The 14,904-nt window shown below is 44.3% G+C and overlaps 1 protein-coding gene across 4 annotated transcripts in view; it reads right to left on the reverse strand.

The window, feature by feature from the left end:
- Positions 1 to 5,319: 5,319 nt before the first annotated feature.
- RREB1 (ras responsive element binding protein 1) overlaps positions 5,320 to 14,904 on the reverse strand; it is a 126,439-nt gene continuing 116,854 nt past the window's right edge. For 3 of the 4 annotated variants that reach the window (XM_010573249.1, XM_010573251.1, XM_010573250.1), the window contains 2 exons: positions 12,196 to 12,942; positions 5,320 to 9,049 (listed from right to left, as the gene is read on the reverse strand). In XM_010573249.1, the coding sequence (XP_010571551.1) occupies positions 8,529 to 9,049; positions 12,196 to 12,942 (1,268 nt within the window). In that variant the 3' untranslated portion in view covers positions 5,320 to 8,528. The remainder of the gene's footprint in view (positions 9,050 to 12,195; positions 12,943 to 14,904) is intronic. The other variant, XM_010573252.1, reaches the window with a different exon arrangement.

A 14,904-nucleotide genomic window follows, 5' to 3' on the forward strand; every position in this document is an offset into this window, starting at 1 on the left:
TATATATTCTAGTAAAACAGATACAGTCCTGCCTTACAGGGCCTGGTTAGAGCTAGACAGTATAGCTTTCATTCAGACGAAGCTGCATTGGTGGACCATGTGTGATTAAAGCATTTACCCTGAAGACAAAATACAGTATTAGGTTCACTGGATGGAAAATATTATAGCCAGCAATACCAAAAGCTGCCAGCTGAGGGATCTCCCAAGCCAGTGACAGCTGCTTCTCAACAGACAAGGACAAGAGCACTCTAGTCCCTTCTCAAAGAGCAGCATCTAAATTGATGGGCTAGAGCAACTGTGTCTGTCTTTTCTTAATCATTCTTTGCTATGTCTTGGTCACTGAAGTCTGAGCACTGCATTTTTCTGTGCTTTTAAGAAAATAACTGACAATGTGAAACTAAAAGCTGTAAACAGTGTCTTGCATTTGCTTCCAGGAAAAGTCAGGGCTATGGCTAGCTACAGGGTCAGCCTAAGGTATGCAGAAGCAGGGATAATAGTGATGCTGCATATACACTGCCTCTTTGTCATCTGGTTTCCTGGTCCTAGGCTCCTCAGCAAGGTTTCCTGCTACTGAAGTTAGATTAAATCGGGCCTTTTAACTCCATGTGCACCTTGACCATGTTCAGACACAAATAGGTCCACATTCTGTCTTTAGCTGGAGTATTTTGTCTATGAAAGCTGAATCAAAGAGTCCAGTCCACCCAGAACACTGAAGCATACTTCCTTGCATAAACCTGGATCCACAGCAGTACAGAAGCAAGCAGTGCACAGGACCTTACCATGACAGCATGCTTGATCCCAACATCAGCTGGCAAGTCCACCAGTGAGTCTCTAAGAGAGACAGGAAGAAGAAACTGTTTTCTTTTGCAGGAATCTACACAGAAAGGAGGAAAGTCTTAAAATACCCTACTGCAGATTTCTGTTGGAAAGGAAGAGCTAGAATTTAAATATCTGATAACTATCCCATACAGTATGGCAAGCATTATAACCTGTTACTTTGGTGACAGTTGGAAGCAAGTGTAAATACCCTAACAAACTTGATTACAAAGCATGTTATAGTTTCCTTAGAGCCAGTATTTAAGACTTTTAAGTTTAATGCTTGGTTGTTTGTAATAGTGGTTCCATTCATAGAGAGTGGAATTATTTCTCACAGCTGGAAATGACATTTTGCCCAACTAATCCTAACTGGTTGCTGCTATAAGCAAGCTGAAAACCAGGAAGCACATCTTGCTGTTAGGCACCACAGGAAAGGCAGCCTTTCAGAAAGAAAAAACAAATGAAACAGGATTTAGCTCGTATTTTAAAAGCCACACTACCCAGGAACCATCTCCTTTCCAATGTATTGGTAGTCTGGCAGGTTGTGGTACTGCAGCATGCTGTTACCCCCACCCCCAACTACAAGGTATGACAGGGATGAAGCATGAGGCATCAGTTGCAGTCACATAGCCAGAATGATCACTGACTTCACTCGGTGTTATTCCATGCTCATACAGGGCAAGATGTTCCTTCGACGTCCTGTTGAGACTGAACTCCCTCTGCTCCTGTTAAATGCACCTTGCCAGGTGTCACTTACTGATCCTTTAGTTAGGTGCAGCTCTCTGTGTGGTTACTCCAGTTTTCCTTTAGTGACAATCCCCAAGGGCCATCACCCCATCATTGCTATTTTGCTGAATTTGTAGAATTGCACCAAAACAGATGTCACTGATTGACTGCAGCAGTAATAAGCACAGGCCACCAAGGATCTGTTGACAAACTGCAAAACATCGCACAGCTGCGGTTCAGTAGAACACTGCCACAAGGAACCCTGGGAGGAGCTGCTATCACTTTTACTTAAGCATTGTTCAAATTAAGTACTTTCATTTTTAAGCAGGTGTTTTACAGCTGCTAAAGAGAATATTTTGGTTCAGAAAAAACTCCAAAACTGCTTATGAGAAGCGCATTCACCAAGAAGTAATAACCAAATGCATTAAAAGCAGCACCTGGCTCTGTATCCTGTGCCAAAGTGTGTTACCATGAGGTGTATGTGTTGCTCGGTTCTCCAAATCCCTTCCTTTCCCTTACCTACAACCCTGGCAAGCTTTTCTAACCAGCTCAGCGCTGATTCTGGGTTTCAGGTAGTAGTGCTAGAAGGCCTCTGTGGTTTTAACTCCAAAAAGATACTGGCAGATAACGATCTAGACAGGACATCAGAAATCAAACTCACTGTGTTGTGGTACAGACTTTTCACGGATTGCTGTGTATACACAGGCAGCTTGATACTTTGAGTTTCACCAGCTGTGGAGAAAAATGGACCTGCCGTATGTAACCTTGAAGCCCATAAAGCTTCAGTCATATAAGCATCTTGAAGGCAACGGATGAAATGGTGTTAACTATCCTGCTACCAAAAAGGGATTTACTGGCAAAGTGAGCAAATGTACAAGTATTGTGTCCCACTCGGCAGCAGCGCGTGAGATAGCGTGTGTCCTCCCACGTTCTGCCTCCTCCCCAGCTGCTACCCTGGGAGCCCTGTGCATCAAGTAGGGCTACGCTTCAGTAGAAATAGAAGAAAATAGCAATGAAAAAGGTTATGTTTTTTGTTTACAGCCACATTTTACCCAGTCACTTTTCCGTTCCCAAGCACAGGTCACATGGTAAAGCTTGACTTGCAAACACTTGGGAGAAGTATTTATTGATTAAAGCATGCCTACATCTCACAACTAGCACTGCCATCACCCTAAAATAAAATACAAGTATTTCTTTTGAATGCAGGTTCATTAAAAGTCAGGTGCTGCTCATTTAAAACGTAAATCTAGTTACCAAGTCTAAGCTGTTGTCATTCTCTCTACAATGGGATAACAGGAGATGGGAGGAAAGGTTAACGCATCAGTTCCGTTAGTTACCCAAATGTAACTGATCTGGTTCCTGCACGCCGCTCCTTGTCTGAGGGCAGGGGCTGCTAGTCCTGAGTACACTCACAGTCACACACAGGACCATTTCTTCGCATACTCACTGCAAAGAGGCACTTTTTGCTGTTCCTCGTATTCCAGCTGCTCGGATCACACACTGGGGTAGAGCCACCGACCCCGCTGGTTGACATTTTGTCCTAACCTTCACACATTTTTACGAGTAGCACGGCCATGCTCCCTGTGTGGTTACAGGCTAAAAATCACTGACGGAAAGTCAGCCCACAGCAGAGCTGGCCTTCACCACATTAACCTCTGCCTCTGAGATTATGAAAATAGATCAGGCCTTTCATGATGAAAAGCCTTTTCTCCGGCAAACTTCTCTCTTATTTACAGCCTCCTATTAATTGATGTTTGCAAACTGCTTCACAACCCTTTACTGAAAGGCCCTAGAGAAGTTCAAACACTTTCACAACAGCGTATTCCAAATGCCCATCATCCAGAGATTCCTCATACACTCCTGGCAGTTTTGCCTGCCAAATGAGAGACAAATCTGGCACAGGAGAAATAAACAACAAGCACAGCAAAGGAGAAAGCTGTTCTCAGTTCCTACTACTCAGGATTGCTACAAGGTTTTCTGCCACATTAAACCAGCCCTCCTGCCCATCCCGAGGGTCCACAGCCACAGATTCATTCTCCACGCTCGGAAAGAGACACCCTCCTGGTGCCCCTCGCTGCCAAGGCACCCCCGTGGTGGCAGAGGACTTGGGTCTTCCCCAAACCTTAATGCTCTGGGTTGAGCGCACGGACTCCACGCCTGAGGCACTGCTGTGAGGTGGATCCAGTGCCGCTCTCCTGCAGCTTCACCTTTAAAAAGGTGGGAAACGAGCTGTAGGAATGCGGCAAGGAGGCGGCACGTTGGGAGAGGCAGGTGGGGACACCACTGCCACCTCCCTGTCCCTCCCTTGACCTGGTGTTTCAGGCCAGCTCTAGCTATCGCTGCCACAGGAGTCAGTGCCGGGAGGAGCGGAGGCAGGAGGAGGGAAGCACCAGCGAGGAGCGAAGTTCAGCCCTCCTGCAGGTTGTTACCCTGTCCGAGGCAAGAAGAGCAGGGAAGTTCCCAACTCGGGAATGGTCACAGTCAAATTCAGGTAGAAGGAGAAAAGGGCTGGACACACCAGTGGTACCCTTCCATGGCCAAGAACCAAGTGCCTTCTAAGTCATCTATTTTGTAATTAATTAGTCACAATCACTTTCTAGCCACATAGACTCGTCCCATTTGATTTTACACCTCATGACAGGTCCCCGCACCCTTTGGACATGAGTTTCTCGTCAGTCTCCCAAAAGGAGGGGACATTTCTCAGGCCAGCGGGTGGGAAAGGGAAGAAAGTGATTTTCTGCAGGTTTCTTCCCTCAGAAATCTTGTTTCCACCCCTTCAGCTGACCCAGAGATAGTTCACAGAGCCCTGCTTCGTCAGCTATCTTCGGTTTGGGGCAGAGCTGGCTGCTGACTGGTTTTCTTTCAACTTGTCACCATTTGGCAGTGAGGGACCAGGTCCTCACCAGAGTGCTGTGGGGAATTTTAACCTCTGTCACGGAGGTACAGGAGGCTAGAGGAAGGAAACCAGCAGCAGTTTACCCCCTGGGTATGTCTCTCCGATTCTGAATCCGGTTCACTTCTCTACCAGAAAGAACCATCCCACCAGGACTTAGGAAGATGTGGATGCTTCAGCTTTGCTGCGATTCCCTGGCCTCCAGAGCTGGATATGCAACTCAGATGATTCTTTGGCTCACCATCCTGTGAAATGCGTTTTATTTATAGGAAAGCATATAAAATGCAGCTAAGGCAGCTCCAACAAGCTAAAACAAAGGATTTCTCTCTTTTTGACACATGCACGTGGCTTTTTAATACATCCTGAAGATTTCACAGCCATACACATTTATGCAAGAAAACTATGCTGGCAGAAACCTACTTAATTTATACAGAAAACGACTGATATACCGTTAATCACCACAACATGCTAGAAGGACGCTCACTTGCGTGATGATGGGGCTACAATTAATAAAAAAACACGAAGGAGAACCCTGACCCAACGCCTGTGCAGGAAAATCAGCACCAAAGTATTTTTCTGCCATCTTCGGTTGCTACGTTAAGAACTGCGCTGAGGAAAAGCACAGTTTCAAAGAGGCCTCACTACCAGAAAATGGTGATCAAAATGAACGTGATTTTCAAAGATCGTGCTGCAATCATCTCCAATCTAAACTCAAGTCAGCTGAAGGAAGAGAAACAGTGATGCTGTTTGCACAGATAAGCTCCGGCTTGTATGTCGTCCTCTAGCAGAGAAGTCTGAAAGCGAGTTACAACAAACCCACAAGAAGAGCCACGTCCATTTTGTAACCTATAATTTTTAAATATAACATTTTATTGCTTAGATGGTTTGATACAGAACAACTTTTACTTTTTATTTTGAATTTGGAAGTACTGTACAACTGAATAAAAAGAGGAATAAAAGTACCAAAACAAATGTGTGATTCTCTGTTCATGTGGCATAAACCAGTCTTGTACACAATTCGTAGCAGCAGTTTAAGTTCCCTTTAGAAAAATATGAATTCTACACATTTATTACTGTTTCCTGCATGGGATGAAATCACTAGGATTAAACTTCCTTCGTGGAGAGAGAGAGAAGAGAGAAAGGAGACATACAGAGAGGAAAGAGAAGATGATGAATCATTCTGAAAATGGAATCAGACTGTCACATAGCCCCCAAGAGTTATTTCACAACAGCCTCAAACAAGGTTCTCTCTTTTTTTTTTCTTTTTTCCTGTGTTTATTTTTTTTTTGCGCTTTCACAGTCAAGTGCTTAATGTAGTGATTGAATTATCTCAATGTTAAGTCCATTGCAACTCAGGCAAAAGAATTTCAGAAGATCCTTTTTTTTTGTTTGTTTTTTTGTTTTTTGTAAAAGCCCTGAGAGAGGAAAAAAAAATAAAAAGATTCAAACAAAAATCGTATAGAGACAAATTAGCTGAACATGCAAACTAAAGCCTAAGATTCACCCATAGTTTAAACACATTATAAATTTCACAGTTTAATATTGGGGGAGGAGGGGAAACAAAAAAAACCCAACAACAGCAACAGTTCTCAGTCAAACTCAACTAATAAAAATGTCAATAAAATGTGGCAAGACCTTATACTCTACTAGGATATAGATAAAGGCTAAATAAAGCTTTAAATCAATAGTGATTATTGCTAGCAGATGTCCCGGCAGGCTGCTGGGAATTAATTACTTGCTACATTGTTCTGCAGCATATAGTTTAGTAATGGCTTCTCCCCCACAGTATTGCGCAGTTTAGTGTGGAGAGTTGCAAAAAAAAAAAAAAACAAAACCAAAACAAAAACAAAACAAAAAAAGACAAAAACCAAAAATACCCAAAATAATAATAATAATTATTATTATAATTATAATAGTAATAACAATTTAAGGGATGCGTGAACTGGTTTTAATTAAGTAGAATGCACCTGGATAGAGCTTCAAATGAATCATTGGTTGTGACTGATTTATCTATATCTGGCGTTAGCTTTGTTTCTGAACTGGTTCAAACATCCCTATTTGAAAAAAAAAAAAAAACACGAAAAAAATAGAAATCACATATACCTCAACCATTTTTTTTTTCTTATTCTATTCGCAAGAATATTACTCGAGAACGTTTCTCTTCCTTTGAATTCTGGACAGTGAGATTTCAGTCTCCAGAAATTTTCGGAGAATTTTTAATATAGATATAGATATATATAGATATATATATATTATATAATATAGACTGGGTCCGAGGCCCACTTCCTCCATGTCTGGTGAGAGCAGGAAAAGCGATTCTGCGGGGGGAAGAGGGAGGGTCACAGTGCGGGCTGGGCTGGGCTGGGGGGCTGCAGTGGTGGAATAGCACAGTGAGGCTCCGGCAACGCTATTATGGCTCTGTCTGTCCCAGAGGTCATGACTGAAGGACAATTAACAAACAACAATAAGGACAACAACAACAAGGACAACAAAAACGCTGGGCACTCCTAAAAATGCGCAGCTACAGTAGGATACATTTCGCTTAACCCCTTCAATACTGGCAGCTGGAGCGTCGCCTGTTGCCGGCAACAGGAGCCATACGGAGAAATTCCAGCTGCCAGCATTAAAGGGGTTAAATTATTGATATGAAATTTAGACACACACCTCAAGTCTTCAAGCATCAACCCCAAAATCTCAGGAAGAATTTTTTTTCATTTATTTTATTTATTTTTAACATGTCTTATATCTGTAGTTTTATTACCAGTAGTATTTTCTTGCTCTAGAACATGACAGTAGCAAGATGACGGTAAGGCTCGCATTTCTCTCCTGCTTGCTTTCAACTGGAAGACGGAGTAACTTTGCTCTTTAAGTAACACGCTGTCACCGTTGTGATTGCAACGAGATTAATCTGGTACTCGCAGTGCCTTTCTTGTGCACATGGAGGGGCCTTATACAGCCCCCTCGTTCTCACACACTTCTCCCCCCAACACACACGCACGCACACGCACCCACACGCACGCACTCGCACCCCACCACGAGTGAGATGTTCCCCTGTACAGGTGTGATGATACCTCGCTGGCCTCCATTTGACTCTCCGGTCAGAGGAAGGGTTTCATTTAAAGTACAGTAGAAGAGCTGCAACATAAGAAGAGGAGCTGGTGAAAGCGTTAAGTCAAAAACATTTTGAGAGGGGATCCAAGCTGCGTTATACATCTGCGTGGGCAAATATTGCCCATTGGTTTCTGCTGACTGCAGAGACAAGCGAACTGATGGATTTATAAAATAATAATAAAATAATAATAATAATAATAATAATATACTGAAGCAAATCAAACATATATAACAGCGGGTGCATAATTTCCATAGGTTACGTTGCTATGTAACTCTTCTCTGCATACACGCTCAGTCCGTGACGGCCAGAAAAACCCCCTAGGATTTAGAAGACCATTTCTAATGCTGAAAAGTGGAAACAAGCGTGAGGTTGAAATTCGTTGTGTTTCCTGCTTTTGGCTTGAACCACTTTGAACACCTTCAACTGCCACGTTGTTCGGGCCTGGAACAGGCTTAATGCTCCACCATGTGGCAAATGCAAGAACATCTACTGAGAAAAAACAATAAATCAACATCTCATCTGCATTTCCTCTGACTATTTCATATGAAATTCACATAATTTTTCTTCCAGTTATTGGCTGTGGCATCCAAGGGCCTCCCACCCCACTGCCCCCATTTCCAGCTCAGAGAACAAACACAGCGACTATCACAGATATACAAGAACAAGCTCACGCACACCAATACAAAAGGTAACATTAATGCTTAAATGAAAAAGGTCCTCTCCAAATAATTCATTAAAATATTAAAAAAAATCATTTTTGAAAAAAATCTATAATACCAAAAGATCTAATAAAGTAGTAAGGCACTCAAATCAGTATGTACTGTAGTCTCTTGCATTATTATACTGAAAGGCATATGGCACCGCATCCAGTCTGCCATACTCTCCCCGCAGCTGTAGGTCGCTCTTCCAGAACAAGACTCCAGAAACCTTGCTCTGCTGGCTTCAGTTTGCATGCTGGGACGGGTCCGACCTCCTAGCAAGTCATTCAACCCCCAAGAGCTGAGGCGCACTGTCTGCAGAGGCAAGGATGTGATTCATGGGAGACTTTCTGTTGTGCATCTCCAGCAAGTCTTGAATGAAACCTGAGGGCCTCTCGTGCTCGGAGCTACCCCGAGGTTCCTGCTCTTTCGCGGTCTGTTTCTGTGCACTCTTGGTGGGCTCCGTGAGGCAGGTGCTGGCTCCTCGCCCGCTCGGCCTCTCCTCTCTGCAGGGGGAGTCCCTGACCGTGCTGGCCGGGGACTCTTTTCGGCTTCCCACGAGGGATGCATGGCTACCGATGCCCCCCGCGGAGTCGCACTCGTTTTCTGAGATGGGGTTGGTGCCACTGTGGCTAGACTCATTTTCGCTGTCTTCTCCACACCTCGACTGGGTCTCCTCCTTGTCGCTCTCCTTCCCATGGTTTCGGGCATTTTTGACTTTCTGGTGTATGCGCTGGTGACGAACCAGGCTGTGTTTCAGAGTGAAGGTCCGTTCACAGGTTTGACACTTGTATGGTCTCTCACCTAGAAGAAAATTATTAGACAAAGAAGTCAGCCATAAGGTCACAAACATGCCTCCCTCTTGTTTCAAGCAGCGTAAGAACACTTTGGAAATTCAGTACCTATATCAAACATGGATGTCACGTTTATGCAGGTTTTTTGCTTCTGAACTAGCCGATGGCATGCAAGCAGGAATACAGATAAATCCCTTGGGGCGCAAATGAAAAACCAAAACTAAGAGTCATGAGATTTCTACAAGCTTGGTATGACCCTGCACTAAGGAGGGAGGAAGACCATAAGCCCCAGGTGCTCGTTAGCATCCCACCTAATTTAGCCAGCAACTTTTCTGGAAGAAGTTTGCAGTCGTCCTCTGGAGCTCAAAAGCCTTTGTGAAACCAGCCCCCCACAGGGGCTCCCTGCTGCAGGTCAGCCTCTCATACATGTGGAGAGAGAGGACTTTAGATGGAAGGATGAGGATACTGCCCAGGCAACTGCGGTCAACAGTGCTTAAAACTGAACCAAACAGCATATGAGAAAACACCTCCCTCTCTCTTAGATGCTGACACGTGGGCAAGCATGAAATGTGCAAGTTAATCACCAAAGTTGAAGAGGAGATGTCAGGAATTACCCTTGCCACAACAGCCCCCTCTTTCTGTGATGCCAAAGACAGGATCACCATGTTTCAACACAGACACAGAGCAGCTAAAGGACCTAAACTCGTCAGGTGTTCATGGGACACGGGAGGTGTCTGTTAGAGGTGATCAAAAGTTACTGCCCTAGTGAAAAATGCTTGCCTCAGGATGTTATTTACAGAGCTGCTGGTGTTCCTCAGCCCACTGGTGCTTTAAGACAGGAGTGACATGTGAAAGCCCCTGAAAAAACTCTTCACACCCATTCCAGAAATGCTACTTGGAGGACAAAATTCTTCCTCTTATTTTGCAATCTTAAGCCGCAGAGCAGCTGCAGGCATCCTCTGCTGTAATCACCAGGTAGTCTGCTCCAATCTCAGAGCTGCTTTTTGCACCCGAAATGCTTGAATACTTTCCTAAGCATGAACTCATCAGAAAACAAAGCAACCAGAGCCGCACAGACAAAATTCCCCCGAAGTCCCAACCAAGCACAGTGCCCCAAGGTGCTGTCTGCCCTCAAGAACCAAAGGTCCCACCCTGACCGCTGCATTCTCTGTTTCCGATTGCTTCTATTAAAGATTTTTCAGTGCTGCAACTCCATCAAGACACCATCTTGTGTCAATGAGCATACAGAACACGACACTTGCGGCTCCTTTCTCACTTGTAATAACACTTGGGATCATTAAAAGGAAACCAGTTACAAACTTGAGGTGGCTGGCTGAAATGTGCAAGTAGGTCCTGCTGTCCGTGGGAGCCTCACGCTTCTTACAAACGTTTCTCTCCAGCGCCCTGCTCTGGCATCTGCTATCAAGGGAGGGCACGGCTCCCCAGGAGTGTTTTCAGGTGACAGCCTTTGCCCATCTGGCACTTGGCTGTGGCCGATGCAGCACCGTGGCTCACCCTGCGCTTGGGCATGCAGCACCAGAGCACCCCACAACTACTTTCTTGCAGGGAAGCAGCCTGCACAGGGAGAACGAAACATTTCCAGCCCAACTGCCATTCAGTAAGCAGGCAGAGGTTTCTTGCGTACTTCAGTGTGTTCCAAACTTTCCTATTCTGAGTAAAGAAATACCAAAACCTTACAGTTATCTTTAAAAAAACCCACACATTAAAATGGAAGTACAAGCAACGTTACAACCTGACAGTATTTTGTCAATATAACTGAACAAGTGGGAAGGAGAGAAGGAGGAGGCGAGTCAACCTATAGTATTGAGGCAAAATCCTCAGCTGAAAATGGGCTGAACTAACAGCAGGGATAGATGGTATTTATATTTATTAAATTTGAAGAAAGCACTGTCCCAGGTTCCTATTCAACACCTATTCTATGTTAAAACATCCTTCAGTGTCAAATAAGAAAGAGAAACAAATGGGAAAAAAAACATACTGACAAGGCCCACATAGCTCAGCATGCAATGAAAACAATTCAAACATATGGTATGGGAATCACCACGGGCACACATCATTTGGGGGTAAAGCTCAGTACTTTAGATATTAGCATCTTCCCAAAGCTTCTGAGTTAGTATGAAAATAGGCACAAGAATGGGACCTGTCACCTGTTTCACTTGTGGCTCAATGCCAAAAGAAAACAGCTCAATTTTGCACTCAATAGGTCAATATTTATGATTTAGAAGGGTAAAAAGTCTGGCTAAGGCACTAGGCTTTGGTGTAGTTTACTAAACATCACTGTCAATTACAGCACAAATATTTCATTAATCACAGAGACCTTGTCTTCAGCAGAGAGCACCTTCAAAAGATACAAAATGTCAAACTGCACCAGTTTTCCCACGTCAGAGCAGCTTGCTAACAGGTAAAATGCATCATTAATAAGGACGCATTAATAAGGATGAATGATTAATTCACCTTTGAGCTGGCTCGTGGCTTCATCTCATTTGTGAGGCACTGCTACCAACTGTGTATCGCATAAAGCAATCCCACGTATTTTAACTGCTGAGTCCAGTCATGGGACAAGCGTTTCACCACCTGTGTTCCACTCTCCCTGCCCAAGCCTGAATGAAGAGCAGGGTGCCCACTTTGCCTTTCTCTCAAGCAGCAGGTCACGCAGATCACGAGCGCATTACCCGTACCAGGCTTAGATAATCAGACAAAACCAGGCTGTCTCTTTCTAAACTTTCACTCAGAGATGAAGTCGTATCATATACTGCCATGTCTCTCCACTGCTCATCAAAATACTGGGAAAAGGTAGAGCCACGCGCACACGACAAGAAGAGAGTCGGAAGCTGGACAGAACAGCTTCCCAGGGATCTCCACACTTGCTTTCACCTCTAAACTCTGCAAGCAAGCATGGGGAAAAACAGTTTGGGAATTGAAGACAAGGCAGTGGTGGCAATTCCTGCTCCCTCAATAGGCTTTGTATGCAGGATGGGGGATTGGAGCAGAGGATACACCTTGCAGATACCTGCAGGACTAAAAGCAGTGTTGCCAACCTCAAGTGCTAGCAGCAATCGTGCACCTACAGAGCAGATGCCTCAGTCTGGTGGCAGAGCTGCTCGTCACCTGTTCTGCCCTCAAGCCTCCTCTTACCTGTATGAGACCGCATATGTCGCGTCAGATCTTGCAGAGACCAGAAACGCTTGTTGCACACAGTACAGACTTTCTTTCTTTTGTCTGCTTTTGCAGTACTCTTAGCCCCATCAGTCTTTGGTTTTTTGTCATCACTGCTCTTCTCAGTGGACTTTCTCTCTGTGCCTTCCCCCTCAGAGATGCTTTCGCTCTCTTCATTCTCCTTTCCTGTTGCCTCACAGTCCACAGGAGACTCCACTACCTTCAAGTCCATCGGAGACTCTTCCTGCTCAAGACCACAGTCCTGCATCGAGGGAGCTCCTGCATCATCCTGAATGCTTTTGCTTTCATCCTCACTGCTCCTTTCATCCTTTCTGTCCTCACGAGTGTGGGCCTTTTTGTGACGGCTAAGAGTGCCAGCAAACTTGAAGGTTTTGCCACAAATGTCACAGGCATGTTTCCTTTCAGTCTGAGAACTGCTGCCTGCACTCTGGTCACTCTCTGCCAGCTTGAAGTCCATTAATTTGCTGGCAAAATTGAGGTCAAGACTTTTGTTACTTACAGAATCTTCCTCAGGGCCCTCTTCATATCCATCCGCTTTTTCTTCGGCATCCTCTTCTGCCGGAGGGGAGTCAGCCTTTTGCTCCTCCTTGGGGCCGCATTCACTCTCTGGTAGCTCTGTTATTTCCTCCGGCTGTTCCTTCTCACAGGAGGTCAGGTCCAAGACTTCGTTTCCTGTAGCTAGTGCCTCTGCATCAGACTGGCTGTCTGCAAGCAAACAGAGAGAAACTTTCACTGGGATGCTCTCTGCTAATTCACAACTACCAGTGGTAAGGCTGCACATGGACCCACAAGCATTGCTTCTGATCAAGCATCCCAACATCTGTTTCTCTTATCTGTGACCCAGGCCAGTAACTTAGAGCTGAAAAGACATCAAAACACCACAGAACCCAATTAACAAGATGATTAAAAATCTGTAACAATAATATGCTTTCTTTTCCAAAATACGCTCACATTCTTGGCAGTTTCTTGAAGTCATTTTTAATATTAGCAATTTTACCAGAGAGCACAAAATGCTGACACACCAAAGAAGAGCTGAGGTCACTACTATTAAAAATACACCGTGCCAGAGACACGTGGATGTATTAAACTCATGTATGAAAAATATGGACATAGATTCAAGTAATATACATCCACATATTAATCAAACTAATCTATAAGTAGCAGGAAATGCTTTTCAAAAGGAATGTAAAGGCCTCATGCAACCAACTGGTACAATTAAATGTTAAAGGTTAGTGCAGACAGTACCACAGAGGTCAGTTTAAAAAGCTGGGTATACATCATATAAGCAAAAGATGCAGAAGTTCGTCCACATGTGGGTCTTTGACACACACTCTTTGACACGCCACCTGGAACCAAAACATAAAGCCAAGATGCAGTAACAGGCAGTACCCTTTGCTGTTCCACAATTACTCCAACAAGAAGGCAAAAACTGCCTAAGATGTTCACCTTAATGACCTCCTCTGCTTCCTTATCAGTTTGTAGCATTAATGTTGCTGAAGATGTAACGTGGCCAAAAAATTAAAACAGATAAGGTGCTTGAGGAGAGCAAAGGGCTGGAGCTGTACCCCTTCAGACGTCTATACAAATAGTGTACCTGTAAATAGGAAGTAAGCTGGACTAGATCTGGAGGCCAAAGCTGACGATGATGCACAGCATGTTAACTGCATCCCCAGTGCCACTTTCCAGCAACCGTTCTGGGACATGAACTTTGCAAACTGTGCTTTCTGAAAGTTGAAACTTTCCTTGCTTTAAATCTTACACCCCACCTCCTTCTTGTTGACAGCATGCAGCCAAGGGAGCACACAACCTACCAGGCGTTTCAGCATTCATCTGCAAGCCCAATAGCTGCTGAGTAACTACAGGGATTTAGAAACTCTAGTAGAGTAGTTTAAGTTCTCCATTTGACATAGTACATGTGCTTGTCTCCAAATTGCTCAGATTTCCTAATACAGGCTTTTTTCATAAGCAAGGAGTAATGACAGAAGATAAGAACATAGCTCTCAGGCACTTAGTAGTCTGAATGTAGTCTTGCAACATGAGTTGCATTGACCCCACCTCCTCGCACAAGTGATAATAAATGGCCATTAGACAAATGTCAAAGCTTAGCAGCATTTCCAGTAGTTGTGAACAATCACTTAATAGAGCATAATCCTTGGTACGCTTTTTCTTGGGGGGTGGAAGGGGGAGAAGTGACCTGTCAAAAAAAATAATCTCGCCTTTTAATCAAAACAGATCCGTTTACACAGACAGTGGATTACACAAAAGCTTTCCACAAAGTTCATTGCTCATGTAATTATCTGTCCATTAAAACATGCAACCGAGCCATAATCTGTGTATAATGCTGGAGAATTTGAGGATGTGGGCATCTGAAAACGAAGGTCACCTACAAGTGCCCTATGAATCTGCATTTGAATTCTGCGTTTTGACTTACTGATTATCTCTTGGCTATATTAATGAAAAGAAAAACTATTACAAACAAAAAGAGGTCACTTGTAAAAATCAAGCTGAAATGCCAATGCATAATAATTAAGGGGAAGCACTGCTCCGCAACCCAGAGAAACAGGATCCAGGCAGGTATGAGATGCCGGGCCCACGCACAGCGCTCCTGGTTACACACAGGTAGCCGGGTCTCGCAGCTTGCCGGCACAAGGCAAGGGAGCGAGCCCA

Source organism: Haliaeetus leucocephalus, unplaced genomic scaffold, assembly GCF_000737465.1.
Source record: "Haliaeetus leucocephalus isolate CR32 unplaced genomic scaffold, Haliaeetus_leucocephalus-4.0 Scaffold373, whole genome shotgun sequence".
NCBI classification, from domain to species: Eukaryota; Metazoa; Chordata; class Aves; order Accipitriformes; family Accipitridae; genus Haliaeetus; species Haliaeetus leucocephalus.